The 27,805-nt window shown below is 37.7% G+C and overlaps 3 protein-coding genes across 4 annotated transcripts; 1 reads left to right on the plus strand and 2 right to left on the minus strand.

Moving 5' to 3' along the window:
- Window positions 1-462: 462 nt before the first annotated feature.
- On the minus strand, window positions 463-1,220 carry LOC103330474 (uncharacterized). Its single transcript, XM_008233063.3, has one exon. It carries the CDS (start codon window positions 1,146-1,148, stop codon window positions 627-629), a length of 522 nt encoding a protein of 173 aa, XP_008231285.2. The 5' UTR covers window positions 1,149-1,220; the 3' UTR covers window positions 463-626.
- Window positions 1,221-3,734: 2,514 nt separating this feature from the next.
- Window positions 3,735-12,774, plus strand: LOC103330476 (pentatricopeptide repeat-containing protein At1g76280-like). 2 transcript variants are annotated; one of them, XM_089051693.1, is made up of 15 exons: window positions 3,735-4,203; window positions 4,285-4,345; window positions 4,476-4,533; window positions 4,843-5,036; window positions 5,513-5,620; window positions 5,828-6,010; window positions 6,508-7,026; window positions 7,404-7,499; window positions 7,636-7,809; window positions 9,082-9,309; window positions 10,440-10,583; window positions 10,690-10,878; window positions 11,443-11,562; window positions 11,686-12,124; window positions 12,571-12,774. In XM_089051693.1, exons 1-14 carry the CDS (start codon window positions 4,190-4,192, stop codon window positions 12,088-12,090), a joined length of 2,493 nt encoding a protein of 830 aa, XP_088907819.1. In that variant the 5' UTR covers window positions 3,735-4,189; the 3' UTR covers window positions 12,091-12,124; window positions 12,571-12,774. The 2 variants fall into 2 exon arrangements, with proteins under 2 accessions (XP_088907819.1, XP_088907818.1); XM_089051692.1 differs by lacking the exon at window positions 12,571-12,774 and having other exon boundaries at window positions 11,686-12,360.
- A 121-nt stretch (window positions 12,775-12,895) lies between these two features.
- On the minus strand, window positions 12,896-16,750 carry LOC148916639 (disease resistance protein RGA2-like). The gene is given in 3 exon segments (XM_089051691.1): window positions 12,896-13,157; window positions 13,306-15,402; window positions 15,405-16,750. Coding segments are annotated over 3 exon segments (3,102 nt in total). The 5' UTR covers window positions 16,390-16,750; the 3' UTR covers window positions 12,896-13,137.
- Window positions 16,751-27,805: the final 11,055 nt, after the last annotated feature.

Here is a 27,805-nt window from a genome sequence, read left to right on the forward strand (position 1 = left end):
CGCAAGATATAATTTCACCGCCTCTACTACCATCATTTTATCATAACTATCACCACCACCTCCATTACCACAACCACCCACGATCACCATCGTGTCGTGGCTATCACCACCACCCCAAGCGTCACCAATTCTATTACCAACCCCACAGTCATTGCCACTACCACCACTGTCATTCCCGCCGCCGCCACCACCCTCACCCCTAGTGCCACTACCTCCACCACCACTTGCCCAATCTTTAGAGACTATCAAGTCATTTTTAGATATTTTCAGCTAAAGCAGAAGTCTAGATACTTCCCTAACAGATATTTTCAGCTAAAACAGAAATCTAGATATTTTCCTCATAAAATCATGCGATAAATGTATATACGCTTGAATTTCCATTATTAATTAAACCCTGTTTTTTTTTTTTTCCATGTGTTATGCCATGTACTGAAATAAAAATAAAAATAAAAATGCATAGACAAAATTAATTACCACCACCAAAGGCATCTCTTGATTGTCTCTTGTGCTTTCTCGCTTGATTTACATCCTCACCAATCAATCTCCAAACAAAAGCGGACAAGTGGGAGAACCCAAAAAAAAAAAAAACATCTGAATTATTACGTGAACTTATTGATTTATTGGGTTTATATTTTTCCCATAAGATACTGATTCATAAGTTGCTTTAACCCCTTCTTTTTCTTCTTCTTGACTTGATCCTGACTCTTTCCAATCTCATCGATGATGATCTTCTCCTCTCTCTCACTTCTCTTCATGATCTCCTCCTCATCTCTCTTCTTGTCGGCGCTCTCCGTCAACTCCTCCTCCAGCTGCATGCACAGCTTCAGCACGCGACCCTCCACGTGATCCAGCCTCTCAATCAGCGTCCCCTTCACGTCCGTCTCCATCATCACGTCCTCCATCGGACGGCAGTGCTTCTCCAGGCTCTCCGGAGATATCAGCTCCGCAGATGACGACACGTGCCCCACTCCGTCGCTCATCCTCGAAGGTGTGGATGCGAAGGAACTGCTCTTGGGCGAATGTGATGCCCTCGTATTATTACTATTATTGCACCCTCTGATTTCCTCTAATTGCCTTAGCATGTTGTCAAGGCGCTCCATTCTGCACAAAATTGGTTCCTCAGCGTTGCCCGTTGTCATTGCCACCATTATTTTCCCGGGAAACAAACACTCCTTGATACTCTTTCTTCCAACTCTTTTTCTCTTCTCTCTCTTGATTGAATCTATCTGTATATCCAAATTCTTGCGACTTGGTTAAATAGCGAAATTGATTGATATGTCGCCACGTGTGAGAAGGATAGGTGGTGTAGCTGAGTGCTCATAAAACGTGTCGAGCAAATGTGGTGGTGTGTGTGGGAAATTACTGTGTCAGATACACGTGGTGCATGCAAGGTAGGAGGACTGGCCACGTGTGCTGTCACGTGATATTTTGCCGGCTGGATTTTGGATAGAGATAGAGATATCATCGGACGGCTTTTGTTTACGTGTGTGTGTGTACGTGGCTGCGGCGTATCATTCGAGTCGCTCTCCTTGCTTCACACGCAATGTTTTCACAGGATATAGGCAATTTGATATTGACACGTGGACGACGGCAGGAAGCTTGGGATAGAATTGTGACGTAGAACGGCGCGGCGTCGTATTGGCTTGGCAGCGTTGGTGAGTATTGTAGTTTTCTGTTCTTTTTCTTTTGGCCTTTTTGCCTGATTCCAACTGTTTCTTCTTTTAATCGCTCCATATCGACGAAAGTGAAATAAGAAACAAAACCTTTGTTAAGAAAAATGAGAAGAAACAAAACCGAATGTAAAACCATGTTATTATAATGCCGACATATATTTTCTATATTTTCTATTTGTTCAACAACAACAAAAGTTGAAAATATTTGAACTTGTTTGAGAACCGTTAGGCCATCTCCAATGTTAAATGGGCTAAACCCAAATTTCCATTCTTCAAAATATAACTATTCATGTATTGTTTATATTCAAACAGTTTTTTCCCCCAACTATCTAGACTCACATTTTGAGTCCGTAGCCTTATTAAATCGTTTTAAAATAGTTTTAACTCTAATGGGTCTACAAAAATGACTTTGCACATGAGGTAGTGGTTGTGCAAGTGGACTCCATCAAATTTCAGTCTAGGCAAAACATGGACTGCTACTCCACCCAAGATATTGATTGGATTGATATTTTGACTGGCCCTATACATGCATTAGGGGCTCCATCCAGGTTATATTGCCAAAATTTGACATTTGGCCCTCTCCATTAGAGATGGCGTTACCGTGTATGAATCTACAAGGCCAAATGTTATAGTGCCAGGCATTTTCTCGAGAAATTTTCTCTTTCTATCAAAATGCATAAACTCTTTAAAAAAAAGAAAAAAAAGAAGGGTTTGGCAAATAGAGTCTAACTCAAGAAAATGGTCTTCACAAAGTGGTCTCAAAGTTGAACCCACATCTTGATAAGCGTGTGTAGAAACTCGCTCTTCCTCGCAATTTAATTTATTGCTTGTATTTATAAATAAAAAATAAAAAAAAGAAACCTACGATTTCAACTTGAGAAACTTCTAAAATTAGGCATAGGACCGGCCTTGGCCGGGGCCCAATGAACCAAGGGGGCACAACCCCTTTTTTTTTTTTGAGTTGGGCCATATATACAAAAAATAAAAAAAAAAAAAATTGTGTTTCTATTTAAACCCATCAAATATCTAAGAAGAATATTCGTGCTTCCAAGTAAAAACCAAGTTTACCTTCGACATAAGAATTAAAAAGCTAGTCATAAAAGAAGAAAAAGAAAAGAGGCAATCCCAGCAGCCCCATGGCTGAGCTTCCACTCAGTGGCAGAGCCACGTAGGGACCAGAGGGGTCCTAGGCCCCTACCCAACTCTCTCTCTCTCTCTCTCTCTCTCAAGCAATTTCACTCTTCTTTTCTTTCTTTCTCTCTTTGTTTGTATATAATTTAATGTTGTATATATGAATTGAATTGAATATTGAAAAATGATACACGGGTTTTATATATACAACAATCATAACTTGATGTGAAAACTTAAATTTAAAGCTTATTTCTTGATTTTTTTTACTTTAAGCTATATTGGTTCAGGGGTTTGATAGTGATTTTCAAGAAGCTCTACGAGAACCTGTAGTGTTTATGCTCTCATTCCCTTTATTTTTATATTTTGCAACATAATCCCCTCTAACCTCAATTCCTTGCTCTGCCACTGCTTCCACTCCCATCCTCGCCCTCTCCTCCCCCTCACTCTTTCATTTTGTTATATGAAACTTCACTCTCTTTCTCTTACCCCATTGACAAATCTTTCATTTTCATCATCTCCTTCTCTAGCCAAAACAAAATCTAACTTCACCCAAAAAAATTCAAGCCATAACCATAATACAAAACCAAAATTTTCCAACCACAGACACGGATATGGATATGGCGATATAATACAACACGACATGGGGATATAGCAAATCTCTAAAAACTAGGATACAATATGTTATGGATACGGTTATTAAAAATATATGTAGCTTAAAACAAATTTTAAATATAAAAAAATTGAAAATATAGGCTTGTAAAATGGGCTTTCTTTCTGATTCTTTATATTTTTTTAGGCCAGTATAGCTTTTTTCACCCGACATATCATTACCCATGGCCCATTTTAATACTATTGCTTAAGACCCAAACCCATAAACAGATCTATGTAAAAAAAATATATTACAAATCCTGTTTTAGCGAACGACGTCGTCACTTGGGATAATAAAAATTAGGTTAGTCGACATCTTCTCCTTCCTCGCGCGTGCTGATCTCTCTCTCTCCCTTCACACGCAGCGCCCAGGGTCTCCTCAAGGGCAAACTTCGTCCGGAGGAACGTATCCGAAAAGTCAGATACTCGAGTCCGGAATGTCGGATACACATATCCGTTAGTCAACTAACGTATCCGTTGACTGCGATAAGTATCTGATGCGTATCGGACCGTATCCGAAGCGTATCGTATCCAAACAAGTATCCGATACGGGATACGCCACTAAATTGGTGTATCCATGCTTCATAGTTGACTACCCCTTTTCCCAAAATCGAATCTTTGCCTCTCAAACACTGCGAATCCGGGTGAAATTTTGAAGAAAAAGGAACTCGGTTGTCCAGTAAACCATGAAAGAAAGCATTTTGAGCATATACAATAGGTTTTGAGCGGCCCTGACCATGCACAGACCTCTGTAAGTACATTGTAGTTGAACGTGCATTTATACGGCATCAGCATAACATGACCTTGTTCGCACTTTTACTTCTTTTTACAGAGCGAGGGTTCCATTGCGGTTAATTGCAGATTCGCTTTTTAAGTCACAACCACAATACCATGTATGTTTTTATAATATATGGTTTCTGGGACAATTTCGTTAGAGAAGCGAGTGGAAGTAGAATTTTAATTTTCTTCTTATCTTTACTATTATTGTTATATTCTGCTTCATTATCAGTGTTGTTTTTGCAGGGACGAAGAATTGGTCCCGATCGATTGGAGTATTCTCGAACTCTTACAACTTCAAATGGTAATGTTTCAAAATTCTTCAACTTGTGCGGGGTACCTAGATTAGTAAATATGCATGTTTTATAGTATGTATAGGTGCACTGTACCTATCAATTACTTGGTACTATCTCGGTAGTCAAATCAAGCTTGAACTGCAATTGTTAAAATTTCTTATAAAGAAACTCCAATTATTTCTAGTTGGACTTGACATATTTTTCTTCTCGTTTTCTTAGCCCTGGTTATATCTTGAAGCAGGATAAATGTGCAGACCATTTACTTTATGTCTCTACAGTAACCTTTGGTTAATTTGAGTGCAAGATGATAAATGCAGGTCATGAAGTTTTGTGGCACAGCGCAGAATCAATTACCAGGTCCATGCAGATACAAATTATTGATGCACTACGCTTGGGTGAGAGAGGCAAAGCTTCCAATCTGCTTTTGAATCTTGGCCATGGGAATGATTCGTTAAGAGCTGATGATTTCATCTATATTCTTAATTACTGTGCTAAGTCACCTGATCCATTGGTAAGCTGAAGAACATGCAATTAGTTGAGACACACTGTGTATGCGTGTTTATGTGTCTGATTCTACTACATGTTGTATACATTGTTTAAGTAGGTTGATTTGTTTTGTTAGTGTTTAATCACACCATTTAACCTATATGTTTGACATACATAGGATTGAGTTCACTTGTGTGTTAGCTGAGATAATGAGAGTTAGTGCATTTGAGTGGTTGATATCTGTGCCTGATTATGGTAATGTGAAGAGTGTCAAAGGAAAACCTAGCAAACTATATATAGACACTTTCTGTGCAATGAACATGTTTATATCGGTAGGATCACATTGCCAATTTTATTTGACTTAAATAACTTTCGAAAATGCCATTGCGAAGGTAAGGATGGTGTCCTACAATTTTTCTGCATGTCAATAGTTGCTTTTTATAGGTACTGGTCTCAGCATCTAAGTGTATCTTATTTGGCAGTTGTTTCCTTTTCATGCAGTTTGTCATGGAGACTTGGAGAATAATGGATGAAAACGAGATTAGCCTGAATAACAGATGCTCTTTGCTTATGGTGCAAGCTCTATGTAAAGGAGGATATTTGGAGGAGGTAGGATTCATGCTATATACTTAAAAGGTATTATCTAGCTAGCTTAGTCATCTGGTAATAGTAAAACTATCTTGGTAGGATTACTGTAATATTATTACTGTAGTTATCAGAACCACCATTAAGATGCAACCATACTTTTACCATCATTCTTTGTCAGTTGTTAATATTTTAATATTCTTGTGTCCACATTTGTTGTTCTTTGATCAGGCATTTAAGTTGATAAATTTCCTTGGAGAAAGTCCTGGCATCTATCCGGTTCTACCTATCTACAACAGTTTCTTAAGGGCTTGTGCCAAAATGCAGAGTATAAAAAATGCCAATCAGTGTTTGGACTTGATGGAGCATCAAATGGTGGGGAAGAATGAAGTTACATATTCAGAGCTTCTCAAGGTATGTAAAGCAAAACGGTTTTGTATTTGTTTAAATATTATTTTGTTCCTCTTTTCAAGCACAAAGCCTTTGACTCATCACTTTAACAACAGTTTTATTTTTTCTAACATGAGAATTGGTATGGGTGACTCATATAATGTATTTAGATTACTATTAATCTCCCCATTCATGGCTTCAAAGCATTTGTGTTGTACTGCTTCAATGTGCTTGTAAGGGGATAAAAGGATCAGTTTTAATTTCTTAGTGAAGCCCCAACTGTAGCATTAAACTTTTCAATCAAAAGTAGGTCTGGAACTATCCTGTTTGATTGACATTTTTCTCTTTGATGATGATGATGTGCTGCTCTCTTGAATATTTGCAATGTCCGTATGGTGATGTGAACAGTTTTCCTTGTAGTTCACTTTTACCTTGCATTTTGTGAAATATTGACAGTGGACCAATCTATTCTAAAGTTATTTGGGTCATTGATAGTTACTCTGCATTTTCATTTCTTTCAGCTTGCAGTTTGGCAGCAAAACCTGCCTGCGGCCCATGAAATTTGGAAGGATTATATCAAACACTACAGTCTGAGCATTATTCCTCTACGGAAGTTTATTTGGTCTTTTACTAGATTGGGAGATTTAAAATCTGCGTATGAGAAGTTGCAATATATGGTGACTTTAGCCATCAGGGGAAACACTTATGTTAATAAAACTTCTGAAGGAAAGTTGTATTCGTCAAGACTAGACATTCCTATACCTTCAATCTGTGAATTAGACTTGAAGAAACTTGATTTGGAGGAGAATAAACATTCTGTTCCTTCCATATACTGTGAGAATTTGGACGGCCATGCTGTTAATGCACAGTGCACTGCTTTTGGCTTGGGAGTTGGAGAAGTTGAAAATGTTCGAATGGATATGCTTGATATACATATAAGCCAGCCTGTTATGAAAATTTTGAGATGGTCGTTTAGTGATGTTATTCATGCTTGTGCACGATTAAGAAATGGTGGCTTGGCAGAACAGTTGATCCTACAGGTATAATAACCTTTCTATAGAAGCATCAACCTTTCTATAGAAGCTTGTGTTGGTTTGTGTAATATATTACAATGTCTGGAATTTTCCTTTTTATGTGCAAATCTTACATATGGTACCTTCACTGAATATGATATTCCCTTTTTTTTTTCTGGAAAAAAATGCTAAATATGATATTCTTGTTTGGAGAACAATGTAGTTATAAGCTTCAGAAGTTTAGTTTTGTATGTTTTGATTGTGATGGCTATTTTCTTTGTGGATTTCAACTTTTTGTTTTAGTTATGTGATTCTCTATCCTGCCCTTATTTATTTATTTATTTTGTATGTACCTCGTTCAGATATCATCTTATGACATACTAAAGGAGCCCATTTTTGTCTAGATGCAAAAATTTGGGTTGCAACCGTCAAGCCATACATATGATGGCTTTGTCAGAGCAGTTACTTCTGAGCGAGGTTTCAGTAGTGGAATGGAAATTGTAAGTTATATCGGTTTATTGCAGAGGCCAATCATCTTAAAAAGACCGATCTTGCAATTGTTGGCAATGTATTTTGTGCATTTTGGTTTTGTTTTTAATTAGAGATTTTTGCAACATTGTTGTTATCCTTCTGCAGTTAAGAATTATGCAGCAGAGAAATTTGAAGCCGTATGATTCTACTCTGGCAAACCTTTCTATAGGTTGCAGCAAAGTGCTAGAATTGGATTTCGCTGAGGCTCTGCTGGATCAAATATCTGAATGTTCATATCCACATCCTTTCAATGCTTTTCTTGCAGCATGTGACACGGTGGTGAGTCATATTTTATAGATCTGAATTCTCATATCAGAAAATTTTCTTTTATGTGGCCTTGTTAATTAAAACTTATAAAATTATAAAATTAGAATCCACCAGAAATAGGTAGTCTATGATGTAGGGTGCTGACCCTGGTCCCTATACAAAAGAAAAGAAAAGATCCTGGTCCCTGAAATTTTTGAATATCTCATAAGAGTAAGAGTAGAGTTAGTTTGATGCTAATTTAAGAGATTTAGTTATGGTTTTCAATATTGTGAATGTTAGGAAGAGCTTTGTTCGAGTTATGCTTCTTCATTCTTGTTCTCATAGGTAATGAATATTTTTGGCTCTAATAAAAGGAATTATGTAAGGGCATATCAAAACTCGGTATATATGGTGTCAGAGGGCAGCATGATAGAAGTATCAACGAGGATCAATGTTTTAAATAACGCGCCTCGGAATTTGCCTCGAGGCGCAGCTAAGTCACCAAAAGCGTATGCTTTTGGACTGAGGCGTACACCTTTCTTCGAGGCTTACTCATCCCCTTAGAGGCGTAAGCCTTTTAGGAAGAAGATGGCTCAGAAAAACAATGTCGTTTGGCCTGGGATTTGAAAACCCAACATTAATATATATATATATATATATAAAATAAAAATAAAAATAAAAATAATCCATTTTTGGCTTCTCTGAGGTGATTTTCTAGTGTTTTCTCCAGCAACATAGTGGCTAGAACCACATTTACCGAATTTGAGATGGAGTGGGAGAGCCTTGGAGAGAGAGCCATAGAGAGGGAGCCATGGAGAGAAAGAGCCATGGGAGCTTTGAAATTGGGTCAGAAGTGGAGAGGAAGACATTGGGTCCTTCAATTTCATAAAGAGAGTGGGTGTTTTGAAGCAACTGTTGGAAAAAGGCTCGGGTCTTTCAAAGAATCTGCTATACACTATGTTTTATATATGAGTATTTAATAAGTATCAAATAACAAATAAATATTATACTATTTACTTGTGAGTATCATGCTATTTTTTCACTATAATATGTATTTTCATATATTTTTTTATTACGCTTTGAAATGCCTAAAAAGCTTACGCTTCGAGGCTTAGCCCTCACCTCATGGGAGGTAACGCTTTAGCGATTTAAAACCCTAATTAGGATATGTTTTTCTGTTTTCTTATTTTCATCATCTTATGAAAGTTTCATCTGTTTTATGCTCAGTTGTAATTCTCCAGCACTTGAAAGCTTTTTTCATGTTTGTCTCCAGTAAATTCAAATATTGTTGCATGACTTATGCAGGATCAACCTGAACGAGCAGTGCAGATGTTGGCTAAAATGAAACAATTAAAAGTTATGCCTGATATTAGGACATATGAGCTGCTGTTTTCGTTATTTGGTAACGTGAATGCCCCATACGAAGAGGGCGACATGTTGTCACAGGTGGATGCTGCTAAACGCATTAATGCTATAGAAATGGATATGGCAAGATATGGTATTCAGCACAGTTATTTATCAATGAAGAACTTGGTAACCCCCTACCCTCATGTATACTTCCTTTTAGTTTAGAGAATGAAATGGAGTATTGATAGGTGGCATATTCCTGCCTCTGATTGACAAGGGTCATTGGTATGTATATGGTGGGAGACACTATGGAATTTGTCTTCTGCTTGCCCTGTACAACATAAGCATTTGTTAGTATCCTCTTTCTTTTTATCTTTTTATCTTTTTTTTAATTATCGATTTTATTTTTTATTTTTTATTTTTTACACTGGTTCCTTAGTCTCTGCTATGGTTAAGATGTTTTAGTGGTTATGATGTTTATCTATGGAAACACTGCATGAAACATGGTGCATAGTTTTGTACATGGAAATCTTAAGAATATCAGCATCTGATAACTGGACTGCACAGTTAGAAAATTTATGGTCTGATAGGTGACTGGAGAAAATGTTGCATATTTTACATGGTTTATTAAATAGTGTAGGTAAGATAATACAGATTCTTCATTCAAAATGAAGGTATAAGGAGCATGATACACACTTTTTTATTTAAAAATTTATATACAGACTTCATCTTTCACCTATTGCGGCTGTTAGTTCTGCTTGCAGCTAAGGAGAAAGGGAACAACGGATACTGTGATAGAATTAAAAAAATTGTAGCTGTGTGCATACAACACTAACGCCAATTATTTAAAGACGTACGTCATATGCATCATTACTTTTTCGAGGATATTGTTTCCATGCCTCTTAGGCCTGGTATCTGTAGTTATTTCCTTGAGCTTGCACATCAAAGTCTCTGGAAAAAGTTTTAAAAGGAGAACATACACCATCTACAGAAGGAAGATAAATTAGTGTTTAAAAACTTTCGTGCGCATGCAGGTTGTTTCACTCATGACTTCTTATTTTTGCATAAATATTGATTATATGAGATCAATATACAACTTTTGTGTTGTCTTCTAGAAGCTTATTTGCTTGGAAACAGTAAAAGTTGTGTTCTTTGTACTTGCCTCCTTTCTGCAACATGCCACCAAGGGGGCTGTTGTTATTTTATTTTATTTTTCCTTATCTGGAACCCTACTCTAGCATTCTTTCCTTTTCTTTTCCTTCTTTTTCCCCTGTCCCACCAGCCTCATCTATGACATTCAATTTTTGTTTTTCCAGTTGAAAGCGCTTGGAGCAGAGGGGATGATAAGAGAGCTGATCCAGTATTTGGACGTGGCAGAGAATATATTTTGTCGTAATAACATTTATCTGGGAACACCTATTTATAATACAGTGCTGCATTCACTTGTTGAGGCTAAGGAAGTAGGTGTTTTCATCACCATTGGTTTTCCTTCATTTGCAACTTCATGATATGTGGAATATTGGATCAGTGTTCATCTACTTTTCTGTTTCTGATGATTACATGCAGAGTCAAATGGCAATTAAGATATTTAAAAATATGAAGTCATTTGGTTTCCCGGCAGATGCTGCGACTTATCATATAATGATTGATTGTTGTAGCATTCTAGGATGTTACAGATCTGCTTGCGCATTGATCTCCATGATGTTGCGAGATGGCTTTTATCCACTAACAGTGACTTATACCGTTCTCATAAAGGTAGCTTTAATATTATGATTACTCGGTCTGAATTATCATGCATCTTAGGAAACTGCTACCGTTTATGTATGCGATTGAAAAGTGTAATTTTTCCAGCTCTTGATGCGCAAACTAGTCACATTTTAGTTCTGCTTTGTTTACACAAAAACCCCTTCCTTCATCCTTCATCGTGTTTTTTTAATTATTTTTTTCTGACTAGAGTATTTGCAATATATGAATGCACTTAATTTCTTTTCTTTTGTTTTTGGTCTGAGAATGTACTTCCATTTCAAGTTGAATTGATAAGCTATAGAAATTCTTCGATAGCCCATTGCGTGACCACATTTTTGGATGCAATAAGAACTCTTACAAAAAGAGAATTTTTTGTTGTCCCCATTAGTTTCATTTATGGAAAGTTCAGATGTTTATAATGACATTTAAATGAAGACAATTACTGAGTTCATTTTTTAAAAACGAAAAAAGAAAAACAAATGGAAAGTTACATTTTTGTCTTCTCTGAAAACACAAGTAATTTAATTAATGATGATGACTTTGAGGAAGATGTTGAATCTTGTTTTGTTCCAGATTCTGTTGGAAGATGATGACATTGAGGAAGCATTGAATCTTTTGGATCAAGCCAGTTCAGAACGCAATGAACTTGATACCTTGCTATTTAATACCATTCTTGAAGAAGCCTGTGAAAAGGTAAGATCAAAAGAGCAGCATGGTTCTCGATATACATGATCATAATTTGATCAACCACAAAAATTGTGGTTGCATTATTCGATAGTAATATATATTTTTCTTCTCCCCTGCAATAAATGTCAGGAAGTGATTGAGGTAGTTGAATTTGTCGTTGAGTGGATGCACCAAGAAAAAGTCCAGCCGGATCCAGCGACCTGCCATTTTGTTTTCTCTGCATATGCCAACAGTGGTTTTCACAGCACGGCCATGGAAGCGCTGCAGGTTTTGAGTATGCGCATGATATGTGAAGAAGATGGCAGCTTTCCAGAAAAGGCAGAATTTGAGGATGACTTCATCTTTGCTGAAGACACGGAAGCTGAATCACGAATAGTACAGCTTTTTAAAGATTCTGAAGAGAAGCTTGCTGTTGCCCTTTTGAATCTAAGATGGTGCGCTGTGCTTGGCTTCCCAATTTCATGGTCACCTAATCAAGGCCCATGGGTCAGAAGACTGTCATCTAACTACACTGCCAGGAAAGGGGCCACCTAATCATGATTTATATATAGGTGGCATTATGACTCCAGTGAGTTTCCCTTTATTATTATTATTTTTTGTTGTGGTCGAATGAAGTGTAAGGCCTCCTCAGGGAGGAAGGGGAGAGGGTGAGAGGCACAGATGAGGTCTTGATGAGGGTGTTAAATACCTAGTGCAACTAACTAATGTTGAATAAAAAAACAAGACCGCAGATATATTAGATTTGTATTAGGCTAGGCTATATTTGAGAAAATTAGGGGATGCCCTTTTATCTTTTTTGTTTCATTACGTTACTTTGTAAGTTACTGCTTGTATATTTAAAAGGGGAGGAGGCATGTTTTGTTGTTAATTTAACCAAAAAAAAAAGATAAAAAATGTATTGATATATTTTTTATGCTTTTTTATTCTTTCGCAAGTTTGCTTTGATCGCCATCTTCTGTTGTCATTGTACTTTTGTTGTGGTTCAAATCAGTGATGTCGCCATTTTCTCCGCAGGTTAGAATGAGCTGTTCTCCTCCAGGGAGGGAAAGAAGGGTGCTGCTGGCAAATTCTTTAAATATTTTCTTCCGATCCACATTTATGGTTTGACGTGTAGAAGTTCACAATTTTTTAGACAAAAAAAAAACTTGTAAAAATAAAACGATAATTTTATCATTCACAATTTATGGAATAAACAACATTACAAATTATAGTTGTTCACGATGAGTTTTTATATTTTTGCGTGAAAATGATAATTGGATTAATTAACAAGATGACTATTTACAATCTCCCAATTTAAACAAAAAATTATCACTCAAAAATTAAAACAAAAGATGAATAATGAAGAGAATTAACCTCATTCTCGGCAGATCAATCTGAATTTAATTCATAAATTTGAGAGTTACAATTACCTAAATTCATCACTGCATATCCATGAAAGAAAAATAAGAAACAAAACGGAATCATGTGAACATACCAACAACAAAACAATGCTAGGATGAAGATATATACCACTTTGTTGGTGATCTGCTGTTGCACAATCACAATCAAGCCATAAGAGTTTTTAGTGCACTGACCCAACCCTTAAAGATCATAAAATGGACCTGAAAAATAAGAAAATGAAAGAGCTGAGGTTGGTTGCCATTTGAATCAAAATGTGAATGCAAAACAAAGAAATTAGTTAGAAAAACGCACCAAGCTAGTCAAGAATGCGAATGTCTGGGATGTGAGCAATCTTGGACCAGTCCTCACCTGTTTCTTTCTGGCATCTTTGCTTTAAGATGGGGCAATTTTCAATTGTCAACCTTTTTAATGAGGCGAGGCAACGAAGCCCTTCTGGGAGTGATGCCAAATTAGGACACTTTGAAATATGCAGTCTCTGTAAAGAGATGAGGCGACCCATCCCTTGATCTGGTAGTGATACCAAATTAGGGCAACTATCAATTTCAAACTCCTGAAGTAATGTGAGGTTTCCAATCCCTTCTTCTGGCACATATTCTATATCCTCAACGTCCCTAATCTCCAGATATTTTAATTTGGATGAGGGAACAAATGAGGAGGGAAGGACCTTCCAGCTGCTTCTCTTTAACTTCAGTCTATCAAGATTTGGGTACAGCGGCATGGAAGTTAGGTTAGGACAATCATATATATCTAAAGTAGAAAGACAAGGAAATGAAGAAGCTGAAGCTGTTTCATTCCTCCACCATCCCTTGAGATTAGGGCAATGAATTAGACGAAGACTCTCTAAGGAGGGAAAGAAGGTCGTCGATGGAGAAGCAGCTGACATCATCATCATCTCATCACCGGCAAAGTCCTTAACCTTGTCTTCTGCTGATATGTGCTCCAAATTCCTTAACCCCCAAAGCTTAAGACTCTTAAGAAAAGGTAAATGATCCAACGGTGGAAGATGTTGGCATCTATCACAGTCAGACAATTTGAGATCAACAATACTTGTGAGAGAATGAAACCAACTCGCAAACCTCGCACCCATATAGCACTCCAGGGTTAACTGTTTTAGACTTGAATGGGGCTGCAGCGCTTCCATTGACTTAATAATTACATCACTCTCCTCCTCAACCGCATCACTATTTTCTCTTTCGATGCCCATCCAATGTAAAGTCAACGAATAGAGATGTCGTTTCTCCTTCAAAACTGCACCATCATAATTCAATTCTGACACCATATCTTTCTTGTACCCCAAATTTCTGATCTCCAACTTTCCTCTTAAATCTTTCAGCTTCCCCAACTCACTGAGCCCTGCACTGTCCTTGGACATGGAACTATTTTCACTAAGAACAAACATACTCAAAGTACGAAGACAAGTCATTTGGCCCAATCCAGGAGGAATTCGAGCCAATTCATCACAACCTTCCAAAACGAGATGCCTCAACTTTTTCAATTTGTTGATATCTCTAGGCAATTCCACAAGCGAGATACATCCATAGAGATCTAGTGTTTCCAAATTTTGAAGTTCGACTATCCAATTTGGAAGTCTCTCAATGGGATTAAAACTAAGATCAAGATATCTTAAATGTTTCATTTTCCTAAGACATTTTGGCAATTTTTTAATTCTCAATCCATTCAAACTCAACATACGCAATGACTTAAAATTTGAAGCAATTGTAGCACAAAATGACTTGTGGAATGACTTCCTCCATCTGAATTGCCTTAGGAAAAGAAAAGTCCTTAGCTTATTTGATTCCAGCAAGGATGTCGGTATTTTCCATTTCGACGAATCAACATCAAAATCGAAAGATACATGAAGAAGACGTTTTGCATCAAAATCAGTCTTATTGCGATCTATTATTCTGCTTCCCTCCCCTGCCACTTTAACAGCAAGTTCATTCATGAGATCGTGCATTTTACAGCTTTTTATTATACCAAACTCATCTTTTTCTTCTTCTTGGAAAAAAGATCTCCAAACTAGTTCGTTATAATATTCATAACCAACATCTTCCAAGCACTCATTAGGATTTGAAGACTTAACGAACCCTTGTGCCACCCACAACTTAATTAATTTCTCTACGGGAATCTCATAATCAGGCGGGAACAAACTACAATAAGCAAAACAATGTTTCAAATGTGATGGGAGAACATCATAACTCAGCCTAAGTGTTGGTATAATAACATCTTCTTCTTGACTTATTGTTGAAAGCTTGTTGCTCTTGAAAGCCAACCACTCACTTTCTTGATGTTTAGAGTACAACATCCGTCCTATGGTCCTTACAGCAAGAGGAACCCCCTGACATTTTCCAGCAATCTCCTCCCCAATGTCCTTAATTGTTGAACTCTCTGGCTCTTTTCCCTCTTTGAACGCCATTTTCTTAAATAAAAACCAAGACTGCTCTTATTCAAGCCCCTTAAGTTATATGGTTCAGCTGTATCTGCTATATTTGCAACTTTTTTACTACGAGTAGTTATTAGTATTTTACTACCTCTTGCACCACCCATCAACAAGTCTTTCAAGTCGTCCCATTTTCCATGATCTTCATTCCACACATCGTCTAACACAAGGAGGTATTTCTTTCCATCTATTATTTTCCTAAGTTCTTTTTGCAACTGATCAATCTCAAGGCTTTTGGCTATTTCATTAGTTGCAGATTGAATGATTTTCTTAACAAGTATATCCAACTCAAATACATTTGACACACATATCCACATTTTCAGCTCAAAATGATTTTGAACCACCTCATCGTTGAAAACTAGTTGAGCAAGTGCAGTTTTTCCCAATCCTCCAAATCCAACTATGGAAATAGTTGAGACATTTTCTGTAGAGATGGGATCCAAATCCAACAAAAGTTGAATAATTGCTCTTTTATCTTCATCTCTCCCTATTATATTATCCTCGCGGACAAATGAGTGGGTGACCCTCTCTCTTCTTACAAATCGTGCATCTTCGTGGTTCACTTGTAATTGACCAAATGTTTTATTCGAGGTAATCTCATGAAGTCTCTTGTCAAGATCTTTTATCTTATGACCAATTTTCAGCCCAAAAACAAGCGGGTTTGAGCTAGAGAAGAAGCTGCGTACCTGCTTTGACACTTTATTATTTCCGGGCACCATTTGTCTCCACTGAGCTTCAGTATAAAACTCATCGAGCACGTCATCAGCTTCATAAACTGCATCTTCTACGCTTTGGAGCCACACTTTGACTGCTTCATTGTTGGCTTGCTTTTGCTCAGCATCAAGAAGAACAGCTCGGAGTTGGGAAACTAGAAGCTTAAGCTTTTGGAGCTCATCGTTGACACACCAAACCAATCCAATCTCTTCAAAAGCACGGGAGCCTAACCTTTCAATGATCCCTTGTGCAAGGTTGAAGAGGACTCCTTCTGCCATTGGAGAAAGGAAAAGAGTATTCACTTGGAGAAAGGAAAAGAGTATTCTTGACGAAAGTTGTGGTTTGTTGATAGAGTTGTTTGATGTAGAACAGCAAGTGGAGCAAGAGTATTAATAATTGGACAAAGAAAAGAGGAAACATGCATCAAATCACATGGGAAAGCTTTGAATATTTGGTGGTTTTGAAATTATTTTAATGAAGGAGTCCAATTGGTTGGTGTTGTTCACTTTGAGAAATAAGCAATTCTTTCTTTCTCCTCGTTTATTGTTTCCAAGTGGATGGGTGCTTTATGTCAACAACAATAGATGCCATTGCCAGCTATCTTCTTTCATATTAATCTCTATTTTTATATTAAATTACCAATACTTTACAATATCATGTAATGTAATGGTTTTCATATCAATTATTATCTTCTATAGACATGCCAATTTATTAATTTGTTTTTAATTTCTCTAAGCATATCAATTGTTATTTTATTTATTTATTAGGCTTTTCAAGCCAGTTATGTTTTGCATAATTTTACATTATAATTAAGATATCAACTATAACATAATGTGTGCAATTAATATTTTATATAAAGAAAGATAAAATATAATATTTTGAAGTTGGTTTTAGGTTTGACTTAAATAGAGGAGAGATTAATACCTATTATGGAAAGTTTAATTTGATTGGATTAATACCGGTTACATTTTCCAAAAGGGGAATACTAGCTATATTTCTCATTTGATCTCATCTCATCGAAATAATTTGATAATGAAACCGACTTATCTTTGAGGCTTCCTTTTTAAAATCATATCTGTAAAAAAGTCAACCATATCTAAAATTATTTAGACATTTTTTTTGTTATAAAATAAATAGACGAACTTAATATTTTGAATAGACACAAATTTGACCTTAAAAATTAACGATTTCAGCTATCGTACAAGTTATAACATACTAAAAAGACGAAGAGGAAAAGATAAGGCAGTTAATTTGTTTTTTTAAATAATAAAAGCATCATTTACAACCTATCTATCTGAAACAAGTTCGAAATAACTAAATAATGCTACAAGATCTTTGGAAGTTATGTATTATTATTACATATGGCCAATTTAACAATTATAAATTTTTATGGTATGAATTTGAAACTTGGTAGAATTATTATTACATGTGCATAGGTGGGTAGTTGGGTCAATAAAAGAAACTTAAAAAATTTGAAAAGGACAGAATAAAATAGAATTTAAGAGAGGGAGGTGGACAATGTCTTACAACTTACATCTCGAGGAGAATGCGTGTCGTGTTGTAGTGGAGCCAGCTGTCACAATTAACACAAACAAATAAAATTCAGCAGAGAGGGCCACCACGTGACTCTTTTCCTCTCCCAAACCAACAGCATGGGTTGGTTTCTGTCTCTCCCTCCTAAAACTAGACCAATGGGGAGCGAGAGACCTACACATTCTTCTACACGACAAACCCACCTAGCTCCCAAAAAATAAGGGCCAAAAACACTTTTCCTCAATAATCTCAAAATACCAGCTGGGAAACAGTACTTTTCCATGCTGGCATCACCTTCCACGTGTCAGACAATGACTCCCCAACTCCCCTGCCACATTGGCTCTCTTGTTAGGCTTTGGTAGGGCCCATGAAATTGCTTAGTCCCAGTTAGAGAGATGCCGTCATAGTTGGATTTGGGACCAAGCAATGTATAATTGTGTTAATTAATTCATTCCTCTGTTTCGCAAATGGGTTCTTTCTTGAGTGCATGTTCATAGAAAAACAAAATGAAAAATTACTTCTGTAACCAAAAATAAATATTAAAAAAAAAAAAAATTATTACTTTGCACTTACGCCAAAATGCCCAAAACCAATGTGGTTGTAGGTAGGGACTAGGGAATAGCAAATACTTAATGAAGAAATGCTTCACAATGAAATGATGCATAAAGATTAAAGAAATAGAGACAAAACTAATGTAAAACACCAAAAAGAGACCATTATATATGTATACTCATTTAAGCTAAGATCCGTTAAGTGTGGAAGTGGAACATCCCAACTAAAAATACAAAATAAAAATCTTTTAGGTTTAGCTACTGTTTCACATACGAAAGACTATTTTGTATAAGTAAAACTAAATAAACGAGTAAGTAATCAAAATTCTAAAATATGTCTTTAAATACCTTAAAATTTCTTCAAAAATTTTCCCCATCATTTCATTCCACATTTTTTACAAATTCTATCACATTCTCTACTTGTTATCAACTTTCCACACTCACAAAAATACTATCCAAAAAAGCACTGGGCTTTGGGAACACATCTTACAAAAATACACAGATGAAATTGTGAGATATTGAATCGAAAATACTTTATTTATTGACATTTGAAGATGAAGATAAGAGATGCCACGTCGACAAAAATCTAATCGGAAATCTGGATAATTACTCCAAATTCCATAAATAGCAATTGGAGAAAGGAAAAGAGTATTCTTGACGAAAGTTGATAGAGTTGTTTGGTGTGGAACAGCAAGTGGAGCAAGAGTATTAATAATTGGACAAAGGAAAGAGGAAACGTGCATCAAATCACACAGTGCCACAACAAGTCTTTCCGCATGGGTCGTTGTCTTGTGCTGCATATGCATGCCAGCTTTTTTTGTCTGTGTTGTAGCCTTTTGAAAGTGCATTCCAACTTTGTTTTGGCACCCCATGGCCAGGCCATATTTACTTTTCTGTGCCTTCACATGGCGATGGGGACGGGGTCGTCATAGTTTCTGAGAAATTGTCGGTGAGGTCCCTCCCCCTTCTCCTTCCCCACTGGTCATCGTTCGAATCCGAGGAAAAAGTTACCCCCTCCCTAATCACTGTAATTCAAAAAAGCAAAAAGAAAAAAAAAAGCCATTTGCTTTCAAAAGAAAAAAGCCACTTTTTCTTTTACCCTCTGTTCAGGTGTAAATGATTTTATACAAGGCTTTTTTGCGTTTGAATTCATTTAGTCTGACATTCAGCACCAGAAGAAAGCCAGAAACTCTTTTATACAAGGCTTTTAAACAGTATGGCCAACAGGTATTTGCTGGCACCATTTAACCAAAGAGAGCAGCGAACCACCAACTTTTCATGTAAAACCTCTGCATTTAGCATTCATGCATTTACACACATTTAAGAGAACTCAACCAGACCTAGGAAGAGAATTTATGAAATCCAAATCTTTTTGACATAGTACTGCAATTAAATATGCAAATTCACAAATGAAAATTAATTGGGCACAAATACTAGTACTGCATATGAAAATCTTATATGTGCCTGCCAACTACAGAACTTAAAGGTGTATGTGAGAAAAAGGGAGTGAGGGGTGGCTGCCATGGCTAGCAGTTGGGGTAGGAGGCTGGGTCAGGGATAGGATTCCTTTTTATTTTTTTTATTTCAGAGTTATTGAATAAATATAATAAGGTGCAAATGGTTAATTTTTGGTTTAATACAATTATGACGATGTGGACTTACTCTCCCTCACTCTTTCGTTTTCATCATCTCCTTTTCTAGCCAGAACAAAATCTAACTTCACCCAAAAAAAACAAAAACAAAATATCAAGCCATAACCAGAATACAAAAACAAAATTTTCCATGAATCCAAATCGAATCTTTGCCTCTCAAACACTGCGAATCCGCTTGAAACTGTGAAGAAAAAGGAACTTGGTTCTCCATTTAACCATGAAAGAAAGCTTTTTGAGTATATACAGTAGGTTTTGAGAGCTGCCCTGATCATGCACCGACCTCTGTAAGTACATTGTAGTTGAACGTGCATCATCATTTCATAACATGACCTTGTTCGCATTCCTACTTTTGTTTTTTTTAAAGAAAGGTTCCATTGCTTTCAATTGCAGATTCTCTTTTTAAATGACAACCACAATACCATGTATGTCTATTTGGTTTCTGGGGAAATTTTGTTGGCGAAACGAGTGGAAGTAGAATTCTAATTTTCTTGTTATCTTTACTATTATTGTTATTTTCTGCTTCATTATCAGTGTTTGTTTTTACAGGGACGAAGAATTGCTCCTGACAAATTGGAGTATTCTTGAACTCTTACAACCTCAAATGGTAATGCTTGAAAACTCTTCAACTTGTGCGGGGTACCTAGATTAGTCAATATGCATGTTTTATAGCGTGCATAGGTGCAATTGTTAAAATTGTTAAATCAAAGCATTTACACTTTTATTATTTCGGTAGTCAAATCAAAGCTTCAAGTGCAATTGTTAAAATTGCTTATAAAGAAATTTCAATTATTTCTAGTTGGCTTGACATATTGTTCTTCTCGTTTTCTTTGCCCTGGTTATATCTCGAAGTAGGATAAATGCGCAGACCATTTACTTTATGTTTTTACAGTAAACCTTTAGTTAGTTTGAGTGGAAGATGATAAATGCAGGTCATGAAGTTTCGTGGCACAGCGCAGAATCAATTACCAGGTCCATACGGATGCAAACTGTTGATGCACTGCGCTTGGGTGAGAGAGGCAAAGCTTCCAGTCTGCTTTTGAATCTTGGCCGTGGGAATGATTCGTTAAGAGCTGATGACTTCGTCTATATTCTTAATTACTGTGCAAAGTCACCTGATCCATTGGTAACCTGAAGAACATGCAATTAGTTGAGACACACACTGTGTGTGCGTGTTTATGTGTGTGCGTTGATTTGTTTTATTAGTGTTTAATCACACCATTTAACCTATATGTTTGACATACATAGGATTGAGTTCACATGTGTGTTAGCAGAGATAATGAGAGTTTAGTGCATTTGAGTTGTTGATATTTGTGCCTGATTATGGTAATGTGAAGAGTGTCAAAGGAAAACCTAGCAAACCATGTATAGACACTTTCTGTGCAATTGCCAATTTTATTTGACTTAAATAACTTGCCGAAAATGCCACTGCAAAGGTAAGGATGGCGTCCTACAATTTTTCTGCATGTCAATAGTTGCTTTTTATAGGTACCTAGTCTCAGAGTCTAAGTGTATTTTATTTGGCAGTTGTTTCCTTTTCATGCAGTTTGTCATGAAGACTTGGAGAATAATGGATGAAAAAGAGATTAGCCTGAATAACATATGCTCTTTGCTTATTGTACATGCTCTATGTAAAGGAGGATATTTGGAGGAAGTAGGATTCATGCTATATACTCAAAAGGTATTATCTAGCTAGCTTAGTCAGCTGATAATAGTGAAACTACCTTGTTAGGATTACTGTTGTTTACACCATAATCAATCGAGCAAATCCAGCCTCAAAGCGACTAGCACCAAAGGCACACACGTCTTCTTCCATGCCGAAGGAAGACAAGCTCCAGACTGCCGAAGCTCCCAAATTGCCAAACCTACTCTACAAGACACGTGTCACCACCACAGTGACTTACACAAAGTCCCACATCGGAAATCTACACAAACCTCCCACTTTCACCTCCCTATAAATAGGGAGTAGTATCCATGTGAAAAGGGGACTTCTTCTCTCCACTTAGAGGAGGATCCGGGTCTCGTGAGCTAGACCCTAGGGCCGGGGACTCTCTTCTAGATCCCTGGCCCTGGGCATCTCACTTGTCATCTTTATATTCGGGTCCGACCCCATGTACAAATGTAATCATACACTATTATAATGAGAACATACTTCTCCGTGAACGTAGCCCATTCATTAAGGGTGAACCACGTATATCTTGTCTTCTTTACATTTATCGCTTGCCCAAGTCTTCACACACATGCTGAAGGTCCTCACCTTCACCCATCATCCATCACACTTCATCACTAAGTTGGACTCAATCTTGGCCTAACCATTTTGAGCATCAACAGTTTGGCGCCGTCTGTGGGAATTGATACAAAAGGCTTATGTCGTTCTCCACTTCCTCAGTGCCCTTCGGCACCCATACAATCTTCATCATATAGCTTGTGCGATGCCTTAGGCACCCAGCCATCAACCGGCCCTGCTGCTCATGCCTAGCCACAATGCCTTGTCCCAATGCAAGCTTTGTGTTGCCTTCGGCACCTCTGTGTGTGTCTAGCCACATTGCCTTGCGACAAACAAGCTTTGTGTTGCCTCTGTACCCTCGCGCCTAGTCACATCGCCTTGCGACACGCAGCTTTGTGTTGCCTTCGCACCCCCGTGCCTAGCCACATCGTCTTGCGACACGCAAGCTTTGTGTTGCCTTCGCACCCCCGTGCCTAGCCACATCTTGTGTCGCCTTTGGCAGCATCATGCCTAGCCACATCGCCTTGCAACACGCAAGCTTTGTGTTGCCTTTGGCACCATCGTGCCTAGCCACATCGCTCTGTGACACGCAAGTTTTGTGTTGTACTCGACTCGCGTTTAGCCACATCGCTTTGCAACACTCAAGCCTTTGCGTCGCTTTCGCACCATCGCTAGCCACATTGCCTCGCGACATGCGAGCTTTGTGTCCCCTTCGCACCCTCGCGCCTAGCCACATTGCCTTGCGACATGCGAGCTTTAGGTCCCCTCCGGCACCTTCGTGCCTCAGCCACATTGCTTTGCCACATGCGAAGCTTTGTGTTGCCTCCCGGCACCAGACCTAGGCACATCGCCTTGCGACGCAAGCTTTATGCCTTTGGCATTCCTTTGCCTTCAGCATCTTTGTGCCTAGCCATATCGCCTTGCGACATGCAAGTTTTATACCTTCGCACCCTCCGCCAGGCACATTGCCTTGAGACATGCAAGATTTGTGCCTTCGGCATCCCTTTGCCTTCTGCACCCTCATGCCTAGCCACATTGTTCTGCGACACGCAAGTTTTGTGTTAACTCGCACCGTGCCTGGCTACATTGTCTTGCGACACGCAAGCTCGTGTTACCTTCGCACTTCGTGCCCAGACACATCTCGTGTTGCCTTTGGCACCCTATGCCCACTTCTTACAAGAATTTGCACCTCAGCCCGACTCCAAGGCTTGACAAAGCCCAAGACCTGTGACAAATAGTACTACACTTTCTGAAATCCAAGATTACAAGTGCTTGACTACCAAATGGCCACTCTTACATCCATGGCTGACTCCAAGAGCCCATTTCAAACCTGCATGCAAAATCGAGCATTTCAATGGCAAAATCGATGGCTCACCTCCTTCAAAACCATTCCTGAAACTATGCCACGCTCTGAATGATCCAGCCCATTTCAACAACACAAGGCTAGGTCGAAAAACTCACGACTTTCTTGCCGAAGCTTTGAATGCTCGGCTACCAAGAGGCTTGCCAAAAGCCCAAGTATCCGCAAGGTACTAAGGCTACCCAAAAAAAAAAAAAGAGGGTGGCCTGTCCATCATTTGTTACATTCTAATATTGCAAGGAGTGGACCACCATTGGAATCAAGGAATCCATTGGAAAAGCATGGTCCAGTTGATGAGATTCTGCCCATCGCAGTACATGAGCTAATTCGCCATTATACTAAAAAAGCCAAGTTCTCCAAAGTTGATTTATCTTTCCCAAGACAGTTGCTTTTTCTTGCTAGATATAAAGTTCCTTGGATCCTCAAATGGTCCTACAAAGTTGCCAGAGATACTACCAGAGTTCTTGCCCGCCAATTCTCAGTTAAATGGTGGGACAAATTTGAAGTTGACCGAATTGCTAAATATGTGTACAATGATCTGCCTCAAGAGCCTATTCCGCATCCAGCTTCTCATCGTTCGACCCGATCTTCTCTCACCGAAGGAAAATCGAAGTCCGAACTCCAAGAAATTGCCCGCCATTGATCATCCAAGCTTCTCGGATGGATGATGATGAAGACAATGTTTCCTCATCGCCCAAATTGCCAGCCCATGCAGAGCCCTGCCAAGAAAAAGTCTTGGTATGAAGATAGTCAAGATCCATATGATGCTTATGATTTGAATTCTGACTAAGCATCACAAGTTGCAGACACAATGATTGCCTCTAGTTGCCGACACAATAGTTGCCCTAGAATATGATTAAAGCATCTTCAAAAGCAGTCAGTTGCCCGACATTTCACCATTGAGTAAAAGTCAAAAGTTACTAAAGTAAGACATAATTGAAAGTTGAATCAGGTTGTTCTCGTGCTTCCACAGTTGCCTCTCCATTATCAGAATTGCTTTCGGTTACCCTAGTTACTTTTCAGTATGACCCTAGTTGCTTTTGCAAACCATAGTTACTTTCCTTGTATTATTTAAGCCAGCCTTGGCCTCGGTTGCAGACAGATTACAAATTACATTTCAGTTTTTTTAAAGATTCTCTCTGAACACTTTGGAGAAATCATCTTTGTAAACACTGAGTGTTTTGTATCTGGAGTTCGAAGTTGCTATTTTGAAGTTGCTTCTGTGAGTATAAATAAAATTGATATTTTCAGTTATCTCTATTTTGAGTAATTTCATATAAGCATTATTTCAATTGCATTTTCAATTGCATATACCCTAAACCCTAAACCCTAAACCCTCTTTTATACCTTGACCTATTTGTTCGTCAAATATAGGGAGACCGTCTTCATTAAGTTTTACAGCATGAATGATCAAGTTTTTAGACTCAGGGGTTAAGTGCTTATCCCACCAATACCTAAGAGTACCGTAAATCCAAAGGATTGGGTACAATTTCATCGTTCAAATCGTGATTGGTGATATAACTATTGGCAACCATGGACATGTGTTGTAGTTTATTAAAGATCTCTTGCTCAGAAAGACCATCAATGTTCCATTCATACAATTTATCAGAAGAAACCGAAAATTGTGTTTGAAAGTTTCTTTCTTCGAATTGGATATCTGGAGGTGTTGGCCTGGGGTACCAATTTTTGGTTAAACTAGTGGGGCTTATGTGTTTTTCTAATTTTTTGACTTTGGGTTCAACTTGGACTTCTAAGTTTCCGAAAGCATTTTCAATTTTTGAAATATTGTCGTTTCTGTAATCTATCGCCTCGCTGACTCAGAAGGATTTGCGAATGAGTCTAGTGTTTTAAGACCAGATTTTTCCGCTTTACTCGGGGTTAATTGTTCTAACATTTCTTCAATTTTCTTCATCGTTGGTTTGATTTTAAGCTTAGGGCTTGACCGAAGATCCTGGAACTGGATTATCGGCTTTTCAACTTTTGTTTTAGACTTAATTTCTGGGGGACCTATCTTATCAATTTTTGTCTCAATTGTATCTAACTGTTTTCCTATGACAATTAGACTTTGGTTGGTATAATTGTTTTTCTCAATTAACCTTTTACTGTCATCATTTTTTTCGTACGTTTTGAAGGGACTAGCAGGTATAGGTGTATCCCTATGATTGATGATTATGGTGTCAACTGGGGGATGACTGGCTTCAACTACCGATTTATCTATTAAATTCCATTTTTCTTTAGTTAGGGTCTTTAGCTCACTAGACATGTAACGGCTTTCAATAAAATCAAGGTAGAAAATTTCAACTTTGGCTGACCGCATATAATCTTTCCATTCATTAAAGATTTTTTGGCGGCTTTCACTATCAGGATAGGCTTGGTGATAATTATTTCTTCTATATTGATTTTCTAGGGACTTAAGATGAGAATTTAGGCGTTTCCAATTAATCTCAAACTTTCTATTAAGAGTCCTAAGTTGGTTATCAACTGCTGCAAAATTTTCAACTAAGAAGTCAGACTATGTAGGTGACTCAGGGGAAACTGACTTATCATCTTCAACTGGTGCCTTGCCATAGCAAGGTTGGTTTACCTGAGAGGATTTTCTCAGGGACTCAAGCTTGAAATCAATCATGGCTTTTTCTAACTCTAGGTCTCGTTCTAGAGTGGAGGATGAGGCAGTAAAAGAGCGTCTAGCAGGGGCATGTCTCTGGGATTGACCAGGGGTTGGTAATTGTTGCAATTGGACATTAGACTTCTTTAGAGGTTGATTATCAAATCTGATTTTTACTGTGCCGTCTAAGTACTGTTGGATGTAGTCTAAATTGTTTAGACTGCGTTGTATGAGAGTTGGCTGACTCTCGGTGACTAAGGTCCATTCTTTTGGAAGGGTGACCTCTGACCACTTAATGGTTTGAGGGACTTGGATCCGGGCATCTGGGGTATGACTTTGTATTAAAACAGTTTGGTCTTTTGGGCTTTTATTAAGGGCTTGGAAATTCATATTAGTACCTGTAACTTTGTAATAAATTCTATAAACTAAGGCTAAAAGTTGGGTTCCTGGGAGGACATTGTAACCTTCAGTCTTAATATTCAAAGTTAAAGTTCTTAATATATGGGGATCACTAAGGCTTACGGTGAAGTCTGGATAACAATCAAAATGTACAGGGCCATTACATAAACTAGACTCAACGACTCCTAGGGTGCTGTCGCTAAACTTAGTAAATCTAGCATCACGCAAACAGAGAAAGATAGAGGCTTTTAATCCTAATCTTGTTAGGGGCTTAACAGCTACTTGAACTAATCCAATATGCAAGAAATTATTACCATCATTTTTATGTTTCTTTATAGACTCAAGATTAAGCAACTGGCAGGTTTCATGTTCTTTATTTAAGGCATAAATTTGTTCAACTGTTTTGACATGAGTAGTGCTATTAAAACTAGAAGGCAACCAATGTTTCTTATAAATTTTTTGACTCGGGACTTTAGGTATATTCCAATCTCTAAAGTCTAGTTGTTCTTTACTACTGGAATCATACTCGAAGTGTTCTTCATTAACTATCTCTGGAAGTTGGCTTATGTCAGCTCTAGAACTGCTTGAACTACAAGACTTTGTTCTAAATAGACGACTCATGGCTACTCAAGTGTTTGGTTTTGGCTTTCTAAAGAAGAAGATAAACACGGGCTTCCTAAACTGGCCGTTTACTTCACAAGAAACTTATTAACCTCATTCAATTTTCTGTCTCTCGCCCACCTATCGTGCCCTACACTGGGACTTACTGCTTGGAAAAGGACTCACGGTCAGACCTTAGAAAGAGATTATCAAATAACTCGAGAGTAAAAGGAAAGAAGAAGAAATCAAAACTTCTACTCGAAGCTTAAACCAGCCACTTGGCGAGGATGAGTAGCAGATTTAGACAAAGACCGTGAACTCTTACGGCCTGATACAAGAAGAAGAAGCAGTAAAGGCATAAGGATATATTTCAATTGAAAATGCAATTGAAATAATGCTTATATGAAATTACTCAAAATAGAGATAACTGAAAATATCAATTTTATTTATACTCACAGAAGCAACTTCAAAATAGCAACTTCCGAACTCCAGATACAAAACACTAAGTGTTTACAAAGATGATTTCTCCAAAGTGTTCAGAGAGAATCTTTAAAAAAACTGAAATGTAATTTGTAATCTGTCTGCAACCGAGGCCGAGGCTGGCTTAAATAATACAAGGAAAGAACTATGGTTTGCAAAAGCAACTAGGGTCATACTGAAAAGTAACTAGGGTAACCGAAAGCAATTCTGATAATGGAGAGGCAACTGTGGAAGCACGAGAACAACCTGATTCAACTTTCAATTATGTCTTACTTTAGTAACCTTTGACT

This window comes from Prunus mume, linkage group LG5 (genome assembly GCF_029339155.1).
Source record: "Prunus mume cultivar Tortuosa linkage group LG5, ASM2933915v1, whole genome shotgun sequence".
Lineage (NCBI taxonomy): Eukaryota > Viridiplantae > Streptophyta > Magnoliopsida > Rosales > Rosaceae > Prunus > Prunus mume.